This window comes from Melospiza georgiana, chromosome 18 (assembly GCF_028018845.1).
Source record: "Melospiza georgiana isolate bMelGeo1 chromosome 18, bMelGeo1.pri, whole genome shotgun sequence".
NCBI classification, from domain to species: domain Eukaryota; kingdom Metazoa; phylum Chordata; class Aves; order Passeriformes; family Passerellidae; genus Melospiza; species Melospiza georgiana.
Window position 1 is genome coordinate 3,043,675 of NC_080447.1, and position 18,160 is coordinate 3,061,834.

The following is an 18,160-nucleotide window of genomic DNA, read 5'->3' on the forward strand; positions in this document are numbered from 1 at the left end:
GGCTTGGGCAGGGTGAAGGGCTGAATGTTCCCTCCAGCGCTGCCTCTTCCTGGCAGCCGGCGAGGATGAGGAGGGTTCTCCCCCCGTTTCCCGGTGCAGCCGGTGAGGATGAGGAGGTTCCCCCCCGTTTCCCGGTGCAGCCGGTGAGGATGAGGAGGGTTTCCCCCTCTCTGCCCCCGTTTCCCGGTGCAGCCAGTGAGGATGAGGAGGTTCCCCCCGTTTCCCGGTGCAGCCGGTGGCGCAGCCGGTGCTGCCGGTGCAGCCGTTGCCTGGGAACGGCGGTCGCAGAGGCGGAGACGCGGGGATCGCGGTGTCGGTGAGCGGGGGGTCCTCGGGAGGGTCTCCGGAGGGTCCCTCGGGACAGCGGGAGGTACCGAAGCCTGGAGGGGTCTCGGGAACGGCTCCGTGCGAGCGCGGTGAGAGCCGGCGGCCGCTCCCGGGCTCCCGTCCCGCCCGCCGAGGCCCGGGGAGGTTTTCCCAGGGCCTCTTTCCCCTCCCGTAAAAGTTTTCTGTGCCTAAGTTTTGGGTGTTGGCTCAAATCCAGACTCGTGAAGCCGGAGATGAAGCAGCTGCCGCCCAGGAGCAGCTCTGTGCTCACAGGGGCTGGGACCAAACCCATACGGAAGGGAAATTTCCGTGCCCGGGCAGCCGAGGGAGGGAGCCTGAGCTCAGCTGCAATAATCGCTGGACTGGGCTGGTTTGTGCCCGGTGTGGGAGCTGAGAAGGGGCTCTGGGACCCATTCCCAGCTTCACAGGTGCCCTTTTCTCCTGCTGTGCCCAATTCCAGGTTGTTGTGGAGCCAAATCTGGGAGAGTGTGTGTGGGGAAGTATTTCAGAGCATCTCCACACCGCAGCTCCCTGGGAGGAGGGTGAAGCTGTGGATGGATGGTCCGTGTGGAGTTACACTGGAGTAACCCACTGAGGGAGGAGCAGCAGTGAGCCCAGAGAGATGTCCCGGGATGTGCAGCCTGATGAGGTGAGGGCAGCACCATGGAAAGTCCTGTGTGGGACAGGGTCTGGGGTAGATCCCACGGGAAACAGAGCCCTTGGGATCTGAGACATGCTGGGTTTCATTCCCGGTAGCCACAGGGCAGTCCCCATACAGCACTCACCAAAACCTGTCCTCCTTTTCAAGGCTGCCCTTGCTGCTGCCAGGGAGAACAAAAGAGCATCAGAGGAAAATGAAGAGTCACCATTCTGTCCCCGCTCATCTCCTTTAGGTATGGGGATCTCAGACACCCTGCCCAGCACCCGGGCTGGGAGCCAGGGCACCCTGGGGAAGGCACTGCTGGGACATGATGCCTGGAGGGTGCTGGAGTCCCTGACCCACCCCAGCACTGTCTGAGTGCCAGGCAGCCATGTGCAGCCCTCTCTCAGGCTACAGGGAGAAGCACACCCGGCACAAAGGCTCTGCCAGCATGGTGTGGGCAGCCACGCCGGGGATGCTGTTCCGGAAGAACAGGGACAGCAGCTTCTACCCCCTTGTGAGTACAAGGGGCACAGTGCCACCAGGGTGCTCCCCATGGCACCCAGCACTCCTGCCCTGCTCTCCTCCATCACCCCGCAGACCCCATGTGCCTTTTCTGTCCTGGCTGCTGAGAGCCAGGAGCTGTCTCTTCCCTGCAGGACCTGTCCTGGGTGTTTGGCTACAACAGCAGCCTGGCTGTGCACAGCCTGATGGACGGGGAGCACCGGGTGCTCCTGTATGTCTCCTCCCACACAGTGGTCATCCACGACATCCTGCAGAACAGGCAGTCCCACCTGCAGGTCTGGCACAGCCGAGCATCTCCCTCCTCCTCCTCCCCTTCTCCTGAACCCCCTCCCTCCATCTCTCTGGTGCCCTGTGCTCAAGGGTCACCCATAGCCAAACCCAGGAGCAGCCCATACAAAAGGTAGGAACAGAACAGCCCCAGGTTTGCAGCCTCCAAGGCATTTTGCTGCTTTCCTCCCCCAGGGCCACACGAATGTCATCTCCTGCCTGTGTGTGAGTGAAGACAAACGCTGGGTTGCGACTGCTGACCAAGGGCCAGATGCAATGATCATCGTGTGGGACTCCTACTCTGGGTAAGCTCCCAGGAACCTCCTCTTTTGGAAACCCCCTGTGCCCAGTAAATCACTCAGGACCGACTCCAGTCTAAGCTGAGAGTAAAATGGGAGAACAGAGGGACAGACTAAAAAGCAGCAAAGGAACCAAAACCAAACCAAGTCCTTCATTGTCCTTGTATCACCCACACCCATGGGACACTGAGATGGGGCTGAGCTCCCCCAGACTGAGTACATCACATCTCCATGCTGTAGGATCTTCAAAGATCCCTGGTGAGTTGTTCCCCAGTGCTTGGGAGGAAGGGATGGAGGGGACACTGAGCCCCAGCCCGTGGCAGCACCAGTGTTTGCAGCCTCCCTCCATCTCACACAGAGCAGGGTGGGTGGGCTGTGCCACAGGCTTTGCCAAGGGACTGCCTGGCACCCCCAGAGCTGCCAGGAGCAGCCAGGGGATCTCTGCTCCGCAGGGTTCCCGTGCGCACCATCTTCCAGAGCCACCCTGAGGACGGGCTCTGTGCCATCGCCATTTCCCAGGATGCCAAGTATTTGGTGACCATCAGTGCTGCTGCTGTGCAGGTAAGACAATATCTCCTCTTTCACAGCTTTGCAGGATAGAGAGCTGGGAGTTGTTTGCAGTGCAGCACAGGGGAGGTGGGGATTCACATGGGGAGAATGGGTTTGCAGTGATGCTTTGTTTTTGCTGAGCCATTAGAAGACAGACCTGGATTTCATCAAAGTGAATGCTGCAGAGTTGAGAAAATGGATCTTAGTTTGGGATAAAAGCTTCTGACTTCATCACTTTCATCTAAGCCATTTCTAGCATTATTTCCTGAAATTAAGCTTTCTGCTGCCAGGCTGTGCTGGGTTTTAGCCTGCTCCAGTCTTTTAGGCCACACCATCCCCTGCAGTGGGGAATGGGATTCACCTGGCTCCCCAAACCTCCACAGAGCCATGGGAGCGTTCCTTGGATTCTTCTCCCCTTCTCTTTCAGAAAGTTTCTGTTTGGAGGTGGACTTGGCTCACAGGGGAACCCACGTGCAGCACAGAACTGGACCCTGAGTTTGGCTATCAGGTGAGTGACCATGCCAAGGGGGGCAGAGCTGGGCTAGGCAGCCCCATCCTCACCTGGTACCCCTGGTACCCCCATGGGAGGCAGGATCACACCTCTGGGGCACCTTGATCCAGCAGAGCATCCCAAGGGCTCACCCCTGTTCCTCTAATGCCTGACAGGCAAGGGGTGTCTTTTGATTTCAGTTCAGTGCAGCTGGTGAGGTGGTTTTGGATAAAAGCAGTGGTTTTGGATGGAAGAATAAGCAGAAAGCGTTGCTCAGCTTGGTGCTAATGCAATTTTTTGAATTTCAGGATTATGTCATTTTTAACCCTCAAAATCCCCATGAGTTTGTCAGCAACAGCAAAAGCCAGGTGATATTTTACCTGTGGGTAAGTAGGGACATGGGAAGTCGTGTTTCTGGTGCTACAAAGGAGGTGGCAGGGGGGCTCAGGGGCTGTCTGTCTGTCCACAACTGGGGTCACTCTGCAGATCTGTCCCTTCCCTGCTCCCTGCCCTTGCCAGATCCCAAAGTGGACAGATATCACACTCCCTCCACTCCCACACTGGTCAGGCCCAGCTGTGGCAGGGAGGCTCTTCACTCTCCCACTCCTGCTTTCCCATGGGCCTTGTGCCATTCAGCAGCTTTTGGAAAGAAGCACAGGTGGATTGAGAGGATGTTTTGTGCTCTCTGGAAGACCTTGGAGCCTTTGCTGCTTTGGTCACCACAGTGTAGGGCCAGTGCCCAGGTGGTGGGGAGGGCCGTGCTGGCACTGCAGGGCTTGGTTCCAAAATCCCTGTCCTGGATGTTTTCTCTGCTTTCCCCAGGATAATTCTGGTCTGCAGTATGGGGCACCATTCCTGATCAACCAGGTGAGCAAAGCAGGGAGGGTCACAGCATGTCACCCTCTTGGCTTTCCTGCTGGCAGCAGCACTGTCCCTCCCCATCCCCTTACACAAAACCAGTGGCCATGGCCCCAGCCTGTCCCCCTCAGACAGGGACAAGCCAGGTTTGCCCAAACTGAGCTCAAGCAGGGCTTGAGGAGGGCAGATCCAGCCCTGGGATGAAAGCACAGCCTGGCTGCTGTCTCCACAGACGTTCAAGTGCGTGGTGGGACAGTTCAGCCAGTCAGTTTTCCACTTTAACAACACCCAAGCCATGACGGCCACGTCGGCCGGGAAGTTGGTGGTGTGGGACATGCACGAGCCCCGCACCCTCCCCGAGGAGCGGCTGCCCAAACCCCACGGAGTGACAGCCACCAAGGTGGTGACAATGCAGGAGGAGAGCCTTACCGTGCTCCAGGTGTTGGACAGGTAACGGGGCAGCCCTTTTCAGTAGCTGTAGGCGCAGGAAAGTGCTGCTGGTTTATGAGTAATTTTCCAGCAATGGATTTGTCTGGGGGTGGAAACGAGGTTGTAAAGTCGTGGTGATGCGATGCCAGCTCCCCCGGGATAGCTCAGACAGTGGCTCAGCCTCCTGGCTGCTACCGGCAGAGGGAGCAGACAGCCACCAAACGCCGCCGCAGCCTTGGGGACACGGCAGGGACACGGCAGGGTCACCGCTGGTTTCTGCACAACCCTGGCTTTCTCCTGCACATCTGTGCAGGGCTCTGCCCGTGTGCTTGTGCGGGGAAATGGGGAAGAGATTTGCTTCCACCCAAGGATGCTGCCCAAGAACTATTTGGGAGTTGTCAGTCAGTGTGTTGGTTAATGACTCTCCCTTCCCTGCAGCTATATAGTCACAGGAGATGTGAACGGGCAGGTTAAATTCTACGATGGGCAGCTGCGGCTCCTCACCATCTACAGCCACGACAAAGTGGGTCCCATCCAGTCCATCTCCTTCTCCACAATCCTTCGGGATGTTCCCGGTGCCCTCCCAAGCAGCAGGCAGCCCTTTCTCACCAGGTGAGTGTCTCTTTACCAACCCAGGTCTCCTGTGTTTGCCTTGCAGCTGAAAGCTGGGGAGGTGCTCAGTGAGAGCTGCTCCATGAGCCTCTGCCTGGTCTGGAGCAGGCTCAGCCCTGTGCCCAGGCTCCTGGGCAGGACAGGGAGGGAGGGAGTGTGGCTGGGCTCCAGCACACCCCAGACTGAGCTCCAGGTGATGCCTTGGTGCACACCCAGCGTTGTGCAGGCACAGTGATGATCAGCTTCTCTGTCACGTACCCAGCACACCAGGCAGTGCTAATGCTGAGCCTCCAGCTCTCACTGGGCCCCTTAATCCCCCCTTAAACCCTTCCCAGGCATGGCTGGATCCAGTTGGATTTTCTCATGGCTTGGCAAGCTAATCGGGGCCATGGCACCGGCACAGGGCTGTACCACCCTGACTGGTCACCAGCCCCTCTCTGTTCCTCTGTGTGACACAGCTGTGCCTGAGGATTTACAGAGAGCCTGCAGGCCAGATGAAGCTGCTGTGTGGCTCCATCCAGCCTGCAAACCACATCTGTCACTGCTGTTAGGGCTTTCCTGGCAATGTCTGTTCTTAGCCACGCGTGTTTTCCAAAGAGCCACGTGGGACAGATTCTTCTCCAGCCTGGAGCAGAGTCCTGGGGGATGGTTTGGTCTCCCAAAGGGAGAGGGAAGGCCTGAGCTCATCCCAGAGGCTGCTGGGATTAGCAATGGCTGGAGAGCCCAGCTCAGGCACGCAAGGGGTGCAGAGTCCCTCAGTGCCTGGGCCAGATGTGCACAAACTGGTGGCAGTGATGGAACAGCTGGCAAAGAGGGTGTGCTTCCCCATGGGTCTGTCTGTGCTGACTCAACCTGGAGAAGGCTCCAAGGAGACCTTGTAACACCTTCCAGTGCCTCAAGGGCTCCAAAACAGCCAGAGAGAGACATTACACAAGGGTAGGGAGTGACAGAACAAGGGGAAAATGGCTAAAATTGACAGGGGGCAAGATTAGATGGGATATAGGAAGAAATTCCTCACTGTGAGGGTGGTGATGTCCTGGCACACGTTGTTCTGGCACAGAAAAGCAGTGGATGCCTCATGCCTGGAATTGTTCAAGGCCAGACTGGATGGGGCTTGGAGTAACCTGGTCTAGTGGAAGGTGTCAAAACAAGATGATCTTTAAGGTCCTTTCCTACTCAAACCACTGTGGGATTTCTGTGAGATCCTCTCTTGTCCCTTTTACTGGCTCCAGACTCTCAATCAGGCAGACTGAAGCTGTACATATTTGTGCTGTAAAATGAATAATTATCCTGCTGTCTGCTTCACACATCACCAGTCACACAGTGAAACCTGCTCAGCGTGGCCAAGTGAGCAGACAGGGGCTGAAACTGCCCTGTGGCCTTGGCCATGGCAGCATGGTCAATGTGGAGCCACTGACAGTGGTGGCATGGGGACACGTGGAAAGGCCATTCAGAGTATCTCCAATTGCTCACTTGTCCATCTCACACACCAGTGACTTGCAAAGGCAGGAGCTCCCCAGATGTCATTCATCTTCTGGCTTGCCCAGCCAAGTAGAAAATGGAACTGGCTCCAGTGTTTTCCCCTGGCCATTTCCCAGGTCATGAATACAAAGTGTGACTTGCCTTCCAGGTAAAGGAGCGTTTGCATACTGTGCATCACAAAATATAAGTGATTGTCCAACTAACTTGCCAAAAAGAGACTGATGTGTAATATAGCTTGCAGGGACATGAGCCAGTTACTCTGATTCATCGAATTCTGTTTCTCTCACACTAAACAGGAACTTTATCCTTTCAACCTCTGATGCAACCATGTTCCATGTTGCAACAGACAGCGCAAACTTTGGAAGAATCATGACAGAGGCAAAGAAAGCTGTGAATGCCATTGCCTGCCACCCTCAGGAGCCACTGGTGGCTGTGGGGAGTCACTGTGGGCTGCTCAAGGTGTGGGACTACAAGCAGACCCAGTACCTCGTCAGCAGGATATTCACTGAGGCTGGAATCCAGTGCTTATCCTATGATCCTGAAGGTATCCCAGCCCTGTGAGCTGACCAAGTGCCAAGCACTGGCCTTCCTGGAAGGAGTGATGGTGTCGTGAGAGGTTTCTGGTCTCCTTGTGCTTTCCAGGTCATTTGCTGGCCGCTGGTTTTACTGATGGAAGCGTTTACATCCTTGATGCAATTTCCCTTCAGTCCATCTGCGAGGAATTCCAGTGCTCGCAAGGTCCCGTGACTCACATCGGCTTCTCTCACGATTCCAAGTACCTCGCAACCGCTGTACGCTTGTTTTTTCCGCTCGGTGATTTACACGCGCTGCTGGCGGGGGAGCTTTGGGAGGGACTGGGAACTGCCGTCCGTCCTGCAGGCACAGAGCAGCAGGGCAGAGGGCTGTTCCTCCCCTGGGGCTTCCTGACTCCAAAATGCTTTTCCTGGTTTGAAGAGTCATTCTGTAAAAACGTCACCAGTCACAGCGGCTCCGCAGACCGCCCAGTCCCTAAATTTAGTGACAAGGCTTAGCTCTGCATCCATCTGAAGAAGGGGCTGGAGCAGGAATTTCCTCCTGGCTGATGCTCTGCTCCCTCAGTCCCAGGTCTTGCTGTAGGAGTATTGAGGCAGCATTGAAGCAGTTTGGCTCAGAGTATGTAGCAACTGATGATGATCTGTACAAAGAAAAAGATTTCCCTCTTTGACCTTTGTGCTGTTGTTGCAGGATGAGACTTATTCAGTGACTGTTTACAAGAGAGTCCTGCAGAACGAGAGCAGATGCTGGGAGCACCTGGCAGGGCTGGTGTCCCACTACAAACCCATCCGGGGCATCCTCTTCGGGGTCCACCCAGACAGCCACAAGCCCCGGCTCCTGAGCCTCGGGGAGGACCGGCAGCTGGTGCGTTGATGCAAAACTTTCAAGGACAGTGAAGATTTCTGGTTAAGGGGTGGGGCTTGACAAGGCCATCAAAGGACACTCCATGTTTGGTTCCATGGCTCCCAACCTTCTCCCCACCATCTCCATTGCTATGGGTTGTTTCTCAGCCTGGTCTTGCTGCTGAGGCTCTCCCATTGTGGCTTCTCCAGGAGATGCAAATGCACAAAGTCAAGGGTGCAGGGAGAGCACAGGGGAGTTGCTGTGTTTCCTTGTCTTCCCTCCAGGTTGAATATGACCTGAACAGCAGCATCAAAGACCACTTGGTGGTCACACACAGGGACAGGCTGGAGCAGGCTGCAGTGCCCCTGTGCTTGACCTGGTACCCACAGCTCAGCACTGAGTCCTTTTTCCTCACTGCCAACAACTGCTACAAAATGAAGCTCTACAACTCAACAACCAAAATGTGCAGGTAGAGGATTGATTCAGGGCTGCCATTGCCTGGGAGCCTTCTCCTGACCCTGTGTTCTCCTTGGTCTAATGACCACCATACTCCCACCCAGGAGCATGTGATTTCCCATCTGTGACACAGATCCTGGGATGGCTCTAGAGCCTTCAGGTCACTCCATTCTTATGCCCACTCTGCTGATCACTAATGTGTCATTTAGCATGGTTATAGCTGCAGGTGAATCTTGGTCTGCTCACTATGTTAAACCTGAGATGTAGCAGTTAGACATCAGACAAAGAGATTGGAGTCCACATGAGCAAAGACCAATAATCCCTGAGTACTAAATAAATTTCTGAGCCCCAGTGTGGTTCCTTCTAGGCAGGGGCCCTGTCCTATCCTGTTCTCCCAGTCAGTAGGACAAAGCCTCTGCACACCTCCCTTATCTACCCAACCTTCCACACAACAGCTGTTCAGAGGGGAAAAATGTTTTGGGTGGCCTAGAGTGTGTTTTGGGTGGCCTAGAGTGGATAAATACCTTGTTTGCCTTTAGAAAGACCCTTTTGGGACCAACCTATGGCTCCCCCTTGGAGAAGATACAAATCCTCCCTAGGACAAGCTCTGCAGACCCCCGGCAACACTACCTGGTGTACATTACAAAGGACAAGGTATGGAGCCCCACCTGCCCAGTTGTACAAGAGCCCCCCCTTGCAGAGCTGGTGGGCCTTGGGAATTTCCTTGAAGATGAAACCACCACGTGCAGGCTGCTCCTGCCTGAGAGCTGAGCAAGCTCCTGGGGAGGAGGATGTGGCACTGCCCCAGTGGGACCCCCAGCCCTCCCAGACTCCCTCTTGCCTTACAGGTGGGTTTGCAGATGCTGCCTGTTGATGGCAACCCCCACAAGTCCTCGGCCTTCATTTGCCACCCGGACGGCGCCGCTGACTTTGCCGTCTCCCACGACGGCCGCTACGTCTTCACAGCCGGGGGCAGGGAGCGCACGTTCATGAAATGGAAGGTCAACCTACAGTGAGTTATGGAAGGGAAAAGGAACCTTGTTACTGCTTTCCACAGCTGCTTGGCCAATCCATTGGGCCCCAAGCTATGTGGGGTGGCAGCTGAAACAGGAGGGATGTATTTTTAGGGGTTTTGCTCCCCTCTCTGTGATGTAGGAGGGATTAAGCCAGCAAACCTCACGGGGCTGGCCATAGTGCCTGGACAACACTCCAGTCTGGGAAATGGTGCCCAAATGGTAAGGAGTTGGGCAGAGGATTTTGTGATGCTCGTGAGGGCCTGGTCAGTGTGATGGGAGATTGTCAGGGTTAGGCAGGGAGCAGAGGAGCAGCACTGGCTGCAGAAAGAGCACACAGGGCAGCTGCTGATGCAAAAGTGTCTGCTCTCCAAATGGAATAGGAATTTGCTGGGAAATCCCCCCTGTGTTTGAAGAATGGATTTAGGACAAGCCACCATAATCCTATAAAGCTTTGCTTACATGAATAAATGGCCTGCAATAAATGGGGTGGTTGAAGAGTGGAGGCTGCTTTAACAAAGAAGGATCTCCAGGCTCTGGCCCAGAGCATCAGTGATGTATCCTGCCAGGTTTCTTACACCATCCTCTGCAGGCTTCCCTCTGCCAGACCCCTTGGGCAGTGGTGCCAGATGTACTCCCACATGAAAGGAGGGTAATACAGCAAAGGCAGGATAGATATTTTGGTTTCTTGGCATGTCAAGGACCAAAGCTGCTCAATGCAATACAGGTTTGGGGCACAGGCTCTCCCCTCATGGCTGCAGGGGCCCAATAGATATATTTGTACATAGAAATGGAGCAAGGCAGCTGTGAATGGCATGAAAGCTGCCAGGTCACCATGGAACACTTCACACTTCAGGGACTGGGAAGGGAGCTTAGTCCATGGCAGAGTTAGGATAGTGCGGATAGACGTGTTAGGATAGACATGGTCTCCCTCAGTCTGTGCTATTTTGTTGTTTTGGTTTTTTTTTTTTTTCAAATTCTGCACAACACCCTCCTAGCACAGAGCACTGTGTGTCCTGGTTTCTGGGAAATAACTCCATGGGATCTGGCTTTTAGCCCTTGTTCCTATGATTGCCATTAGGTGTGCACCTGGGAAACACCACTGCTCTTCACCTTCCTAGGACCAAGGCTTTGTGCTTAGGACACATGCTGGTCCTGCAAGGAACACATTTTGCAGGTACCATTTGCTCTGAGTAAGGCCCAAGGAGCGCCAAGCCAGCTCACCTTCATGTGCAGAACAAAGGAAACTTGGATGGGAAAGCAATGGGTTTATTTATTTTCTTTTCCACTTTGTGTGGCTTAAACAGTCGGGGGTCAGGATAAGCAACATTTTAAGGAAGGCAATAGAATATAAATGATCCTACTTTATAATGGTTGGCCAGAGTCCAGGCAACATTGAATTTCTCTGTAATTTGTTTTTGGAGCGAAGTTTTTGATGAACTAATTATCATTTTATTGCTGCTTCTGGCATCTTGTGAATCTCCGCTGTGTTTAATACCCAAATAACTTAATTATGAAAAAAGCATGAAGCTTGCAAGAACCCCCAGTGGAAGCAGCACTACAGAGGTGTGTGTGAAAGCTGCAGCCTGGCTGCCGGGCGTGGGGCATTGTGTGGCAGTGCTATGCCATGATTGCACTTCCAGGCTTGGTTTCTTTTTACATCTGCACAAGCCAAAGGGATTCTTTAGGCTCCAACTGCCTATGAAATTGAAACAAAGAGGTGGCTACTCAGGCACTTTCAGTTTAATGCAAACTGCACCTGCGACTCCACGGCGGAGGAAGTCGGGTAATGGATTGCCCTGAGTTACTGGGGAAAAATGTGTTGGATCAAGGAACAGGGAGTTGTGTGGTTTATTGCAAACACCAAGCCCCAGCCTTCTCGGCATGTTCAAAATGCTGATCTAGCTAATTCATCTCCCTCAATGTCTCTATAAGGAAGCAGAAAAGCCAAATGCCAGACACCAAGTTCAAGTCCATGGAAAAGCTCCTGGCTCCCAGCCCTGTACTCATTCCACTAAACAAGAGAACCATTCAGTAACAATTAATTCCCACACTGTGCTATTGTATGTAAAACCTGGGTATGAAATATGCTGTAGAAGTGCAGCTGATGATAAAATAGCACAAGGTTCAAGGCAGTGCTTTTTCCTGAATTCTGAGGCCCAGGGATTTTATTTATTGAAAGTGTCTGTGAACAATGCCTAGAAAGGAACCGTGAAAGCTCTCCTCACATGAACCCTTCCTGTACCTTCTTTCCTTCACTTCTGCCAGTGCCTTGGATGCTGCTGCTTTCCTGGGTGGGGAGGACCTGATCCCATTCTACAACCTCCTGGATGGTGGCAGAGAAGGCAAATTCTTCAGGGTAATTATCTCACCGTGAACGCTGTCTGGCCACATCTGGTTGGACTTTAATTTACACAGGCCTGACATTTCTTTATGTTTTGTCCAGCTAGCCTTTAACAGCAATCTCATTGATATGGCTGTTAGAAAACCCTAAAAGGAGCCTTATCTTCCGTGCCTGTTGGTAACTGAAATTTGCTGTGTTTGTTTGAATCCCTGGCAGGACATGGAGGACTATTTTTACTACGTACAGCTGTGCAGCCAAGGTATCAAAACACTGGAGACCAGACGGGTGTCAACCCATATTCCCTTGGAGGAAATTCCTTCTGTCATGAGAGCAATAGGATTTTATCCATCAGAGGAAGAGGTTGGTCAGCTGTTTTTATTGTTGTTATTAAAAGAAGAAAGAGCAAGACTGATTGCAATTCCCAAGTGTTCTAAGGGCCAGATTCTGACCATTGCCATGCTGGATGGCTCTGGGATATATTTGCTGGCTGTCAATGTATTTTTATCTGGTCTGCATCAATATAGTAGTGCTCAGAGTCTGGCAGAAAATTCCTAAAAAAGTTTCCTTGCTAGCAAGTTGGGTAACTGCAGAAGAAGGCTGAGCAAACCTGGAGCTTGACAGCTCAGAGCTGTTCAACAAGGCAACCTCAGGGTCAAAATGTTACAGCAGAGAGAACTGATTTAATAAGGTGCTGCTTCTTGCCCTTTGTGTGGTGTTTCTCCAAGGCAGTTTGCACTGTACACAAACCTCATTTGTAATGTGTAACCTGGCATGACTGAATCTGAAGCAAGGGGATTTGAATAACGGCCCCTGAGCACCAGCTCCAGCCTGACCGCAGGAGAGGCTGCCCCAGGGGAGGAGGTGCATCACTGAGCTCCCTCAGCCTTTCTACAGGGGAGACTGTGTTCATCTCTCCCCTGGCACAGCAACCCACAGGCTGCTGAGGCACTGCTGGGAGTCTGTGCCACTCCATCTGCCCAGGGATGCTCTGCCAGGAGAGCCACCAGATGGGAGGCAGGACTGCTGCCACAGCCACCACCAAACTGACTCACTTGGGAGCCCCCACAACCAGCAAGTGTTGGTCTGTCCTGCCCTGGTGTCAAGTTGAAGTGTTATCTCTTCATACCGTGTTAGATCTTTTCCTTGGGTTATTAAATTTTTGCCTCTTGGGGACACAGAGAACATATTCCCTTGGGAAATGTCTCTGGAACAATAACTGATAATGCCCCACACTTCCCCAAATTAAAATATAAACAGCGTTTCAGGCATGGAAACAGAGGTGCTGAGCTGTTGTGAAACCAGGCAACCTACAATCAGTAATAAATCCAGAGAGAAGGTTTGCCTCTCTCTAGAGTGTTTTAATAAAAGAAAAGCAGGAGGGAGAAAAGGCATCTTGGGCTGACTAGCAAAGCTTTTGGGAATTGGTGTTTTTCTTTTGTAGTTCAGTGGGGTTGATATAAAACCTAATCCCAGATCAGCCAGAGCCAAGTGAAAATGACTGTTCTTGCTTGGTGTGACATTCGCTACAGGAAAAATGTAAGGCTGAGATTTCCCTCTTGCCTGGGCTTCATTCAGTGGAAAAACTTGTGACACAAGGACAAAGGCCCAAGGCTGAATGCAAAGTCCTCCCTGGGGAGGTCTTGCCTCAGCTTCCCTTCCCGGGGAGAGCAGGCCTGGTACGTGTTGGCACGGGGAATTGTGCTGGTGTCTCTCTGCTGCCCGTGTGTCTCTGAAGGGGCTGCAGGGACAATGAAGGCATGGAGCACATGCTGCCTTTTGAACACACATCTGCACAGCTGCCAACTGGGCTGACTCACAGCAGCAGACTTCAGGAAAACCACTGGTATCCAGCACAGCTGGTGCTGGCCTGTTTGTCTGAGAGGAGTGTGAGGGATCCAGCAGTGCAGGGTGTCAGCCCCACTAAGCACATTTCGGGTTTGGCTTCTGCAGCGCCTGAACTGCCCCAGACATGGGGAAGATGAGATTTCTTATGAGTCAGGATAAGATTCCTGATCCTGGCTCTGTTGGGACCCTCGTGTGTGTGCTCCCAGAGCAAGGATGGAAGATGGTGTGTTGGCTGGTTTGTGGTTTGCCTGCCCACTGTCTCAGAGTGGAGCACAGCTGTGCCCAAGGTGCAGTAACAGCTGCAGGGTCACCGAGTGCCTGTCACGAGAGAGGAAATCCAAAATGACTCTGTGTGTGTAACCTCTATATTTACTTGTTATTGTCATGTCAGCAGGTGTGTGACTGTTGGCCATGCCCACCCTCAGCTGCTGAGTGCAGCTTCCCCCTGGGATGGGGTCATGGCACCCAAGCACCAACACATGAACGGTTTGGGGACATTGGCATCCACGGGATCGGAAACTGGCCCAATGCTCTTCAAAATAAAACATGTAACAACCTGCCTTGTCTTGATCTTTAGATTGAAGAAATGATAAATGAAGTAAAATTCAGCAAGTATGCAGATACTGGAGAAGAAGTGACAAAAATCAATTTAGATGATTTTATCAAACTTTATATAAATCATCGACCTGCACTCGGCTTGTCAATGAAAACCATACAACGAGCATTTGAGGTTCTTGGTTATGATAACAAGGAGGGAGACAAAGTTATTGACAGAGGAGACTTCCTGTCACTGCTTCAGTGCAGAGGTGAGTTATTTTGTTTCTAATATCAGTTTTATGCTTGCTAGTTCTGCCTGCAATTCCAGAACTTTTCCCCTGCAGCAAGAAATTATTCTGGAATGAGAACCTGGTAACCAGGGCAGGCGTGAGGAGCCACCTGCCTTAGGATTTTAAATTGAATAATCACATGTCCTGTCCCAGCTGTGCTTCTTTTACTGCTCTGGAAATCTCTGCTGGCCTGAGGTACCTCAGCTGTTAAATGATAAGTATGGATCTTGGCAAAATGTATCCTTCTCCCAGTGTGCCCTTATCTGAATTGCTGTTCTCTTTTCCAGTCACCAGGCTCTGGAAAAGTAGTATAAAACTGATAAAAGGGAGACCAGAAAGGAGGGATGAAATTGGTCCTGGGCTGTACCTGTGTGAAAGATTGCAAAGATGGGATGATTTGGCTGAGCTGAATCAGGGAGAACACCATAAATGTGGGTGTTAATGTGCTTCTGGCCAGTGCCACAGAGTGCTAATAACAAACTTTTATTATCTTTCTTCTGGTATAAAAGTGTGGCTGAGCATTAAAACAGGTAAAGAGAAATGCTGGTTTACTCAGTACATCACTTGGCAAGGCTCCTTGCCACAAAGATCCTCAGAAACCAGGGATTCAACCAGTGTGAGAAAGGTTAGCTATTTATACAGATGGTGTGAACATCCATAAATAGGTACATCAGATAGAACAGTTTCATAACAGATCTATAACCTCATGCTCCAGGGCGTGAGCCAACCACTAGCTGGGAACAAGTGCTGTGTCCATGTTATTTCAAGACACTAAATCAAGACTTTTCTCCACCTTTCTCTTCCTCTGCATGAAAATGGCTACATGGACTGTGGTCTGTGCCAGGAATTCTCCAGTGGGAACAGAAGCTCAAGCCCCTGCTACTGCAGCATTGCTCATAGAGCTGCCTGCATCAGAATTTCTCCTTTGATTGACACTTTCCCCCAAAATGTTATAGGGAAGAACAATTTTCCTTGGGATCCATTTTCCTGCATTGGGATCGTGTGTTCCAGCTGGCAGTGTGTATGTCCATATCTCAGAGAAGCCAGATCCTCTTTTGAACTCTCCTGTTTAGTTTAATTTGAGTTGCTTTTTTATGCTCTTGACCCCATAACCCACGGGCTGCTGGTGCTCTGTTTGGACAGGGGAGCAGATGACAGAGGATGAGCTGACTGAGTGTCTGATCACCCTGCTGGGCAAGAGACCCAGCAAAGAAGGATCTGAGCTGGACACCCACCCTCCCACAGGTACAGCATTAGCATTCCACACAGCACAGAAGCAGGACTGTTTCAATTCCCAAACGGAATAATTTAAATTTCAAACCCATTTACCCTGTTAGGCTGAGAGCTGTCAAAACTGCTCAGATGGGATTGCAAAAATAGTCACAGAGCTACAGACTGTCCTTCATCCACACAGCAATTGCATGGGTGTATCTAAAAATAAATGGACAATGAACTATAACTGGGGCCTGACAAGATTACATTGCTGTTTATCTGCTGGCTGGAACTGAAATTAGAAACACACAGGGAAATCCCAGGGCTGGTTTCACCCAGGCCACAGTGCCCATTGTAGCAGAGCTGTTGGTAACAACCACATTTGTCTGCAATTTATGTCCCAGTCCACACCAGCCTGGAACAGCAAATTATAGCATTGATTTGAGCCAAGTGGCTGAGTTTAACTGCCCATTGTAATTGGAACTGCATTTTTGTACAATTCATGTCCCAGTCCCCACCAGTTTGGAACAGAATCTGTTTAGGGTCACTGGCAATGGGGCCCATGCAGCAAAGGTGCTGCTCCCAAAGGGAATTTTGAAATCCCTGGATCTCTCAGGATCCTAAATCACATCAAATCGACCGAGTGTTAAAGTTGTCCCATGACTCCTCTGAGGCAGGGACCTGCTGCCAGGTGAGACACACAGATTTAATCCCTGATATAAACACAAAAAGTATCAAGCTAGTAAACCATCACTTTATCGTGATCCCTTCGTATATCTTTAAAAACATTTCATTCACTTATTGCTGCTTCTAAATTTTACGGGAAAGCAATTGTGACATTTTTTCTGTGTGTCTTGTGTTGTTGCTACTGCTCTCCAGGTGCAGCAGCTTTGACTGAAGAAGACATTCCAGCAGAAATCACAGCAGAGATATTTGTTGCAGACATTCTCGGCTTACCTATTGCTGAACCAGAAAAAAAAGAACAGAAGGAAAAAGAAGAATCTTTGACCTACAAAGGCCCAGAATCATAGCTACCACTAGATTTTGAGTTTGCTCCTACTTTCCAGGATCCTCTCCTCAAATATCTGCAAAATTTATGGCTTGTGTTTATTGCAAAGTAAAGGCCATATAGTTGCATTTTAGTCAAACTCTAGAATAAGTCCCCAGTTTGGCATATGCCACAAACCTGTAATTTCACACCTATATAGGGAAACACTGAATGGCTGGAAAGAATGAGGCAGGTGGCCACTCCATCCTTGGCTGGAGCCTTCCCAGAAGTCATTTCAGGTGGGTTTATGCCAGATGCAGTCTATTTTCATTACGTTAAGACAGTATTCATTTGTGAAACCTGACAGCAAAAGAGCAATGTAGGAGTATTGTATTGATTAAATACATTGATAAATGCTTTGACAGGTTAGAATGGATTTGTAGTTATAAATCCAATGGACCTCGGATAAGAAATAAATGCTGTGGTATACATTAAAACCACGCTTCTCTTTTGGCCTTTAAACTGACTTTTTCTTTCTGAAAGTAGTAATTCCAATTAGCAGTGTAATACCAATGGGACGGCGTCGCTCTGTGTGTGTGTAAACAGCATAATGAGACTGATACAAGTTGCTGTAGAAAGATCAGTGAAGTGCTGTTGAACAGCTTCCTTCTTTACATCATCCTCGGCATCAATTTGAATAATAATGTAGGCCCTTAAGAAGCGTTCCTTTCAGAAGCAATGTTTTTTAAACAGAGATCGCTGTTGTGTACTCAGAGCATCTGTGATTGTGCAATTAGCACGAACAGCAAGGTGTGCATTAGGGAGAAGTTAATGAAGGAGTCCAGCAGTACCACGCCAGAGCTCACAGGTCTGTGACAAATTTCCTGCAGAGCATCACCTCCCATGTAACTCATTTAGCCTTTATGTTCATGTACTTCCATGGATCTCTGTCAGAGCTGAGCCTCCACTGCTCAAAAGCAGCCCAGTTCCATGGATATGACTGGAATTATTTAAAGCAGCTGAGAAACTTTATAACCACTGGGGAGAAAACCCATAATTGCTAATTATGGATTTATGCTTTGTGTGAAACATCACCCATTCCTGGGTTCAAGGTCTGTCACAGCAACTGGTGCAAAGCTGGGATGGGTGTCTGTCACTGTCCTGTACAAAAACAGGTATTATCTCTATGTAAAGTGTTTGAAGGTTTTTAAAAGCCCTAGATTTGAGGACTGAATTCTGCTTTGTGGTAAAATGTAAAACTGTGCTCTCGATGCTTCTATATTGCATTGGTTTATCACAGAATCACGAGAAAGAATTTGATTGGAGGTCTCTGGGATCATCGAGTCCAGATGATCCCAGAGCGCGACCGGTGACCACCCTGTCAAGTAAACCACAGCACCAAGTGCCACATCCACTCTTTCCCTAAGGGTGAAGGCAGCTCTTCATGACCCTTTAGAATGAGGCGAGCTGAAATCGGACAAACTTTTTAGTTCTGGGGTAACTTACGGCCTGAGCTCGCTGGAAGTGGGGAAAGAACGTTGTCTTGTGAGGAAAACCAGCGACGGGAGCTCTGGAAGCCGCGCGCGCGGGGCCGGCGGCCGCCTCCGGATTCTCCCCCGC

The 18,160-nt window shown here is 51.0% G+C and overlaps 1 protein-coding gene across 1 annotated transcript; it reads left to right on the forward strand.

Moving 5' to 3' along the window:
• The first annotated feature begins 285 nt into the window (after positions 1 to 285).
• CFAP251 (cilia and flagella associated protein 251) lies at positions 286 to 17,019 on the forward strand. The gene is made up of 23 exons (XM_058036995.1): positions 286 to 316; positions 788 to 976; positions 1,136 to 1,220; positions 1,378 to 1,484; positions 1,627 to 1,767; positions 1,955 to 2,064; positions 2,511 to 2,619; positions 3,035 to 3,115; positions 3,406 to 3,483; positions 3,920 to 3,964; positions 4,188 to 4,405; positions 4,823 to 4,996; positions 6,775 to 7,022; positions 7,121 to 7,269; positions 7,703 to 7,876; positions 8,140 to 8,324; positions 8,851 to 8,965; positions 9,160 to 9,323; positions 11,593 to 11,683; positions 11,885 to 12,028; positions 14,091 to 14,319; positions 15,484 to 15,585; positions 16,432 to 17,019. The coding sequence occupies exons 2-23, from the start codon at positions 950 to 952 to the stop codon at positions 16,581 to 16,583; spliced, it is 2,928 nt and encodes a 975-aa protein (XP_057892978.1). The 5' UTR covers positions 286 to 316; positions 788 to 949; the 3' UTR covers positions 16,584 to 17,019.
• Positions 17,020 to 18,160: the final 1,141 nt, after the last annotated feature.

Coding starts and splice junctions, on each gene's coding strand:
- CFAP251 (XM_058036995.1), top strand. CDS start 950: ATGTCCCGGGATGTGCAGCCTGATGAG. Junction 4,406..4,822: donor GTGCTCCAGGTGTTGGACAG/GTAACGGGGCAG, acceptor CCTTCCCTGCAG/CTATATAGTCACAGGAGATG. Junction 4,997..6,774: donor AGGCAGCCCTTTCTCACCAG/GTGAGTGTCTCT, acceptor CACACTAAACAG/GAACTTTATCCTTTCAACCT.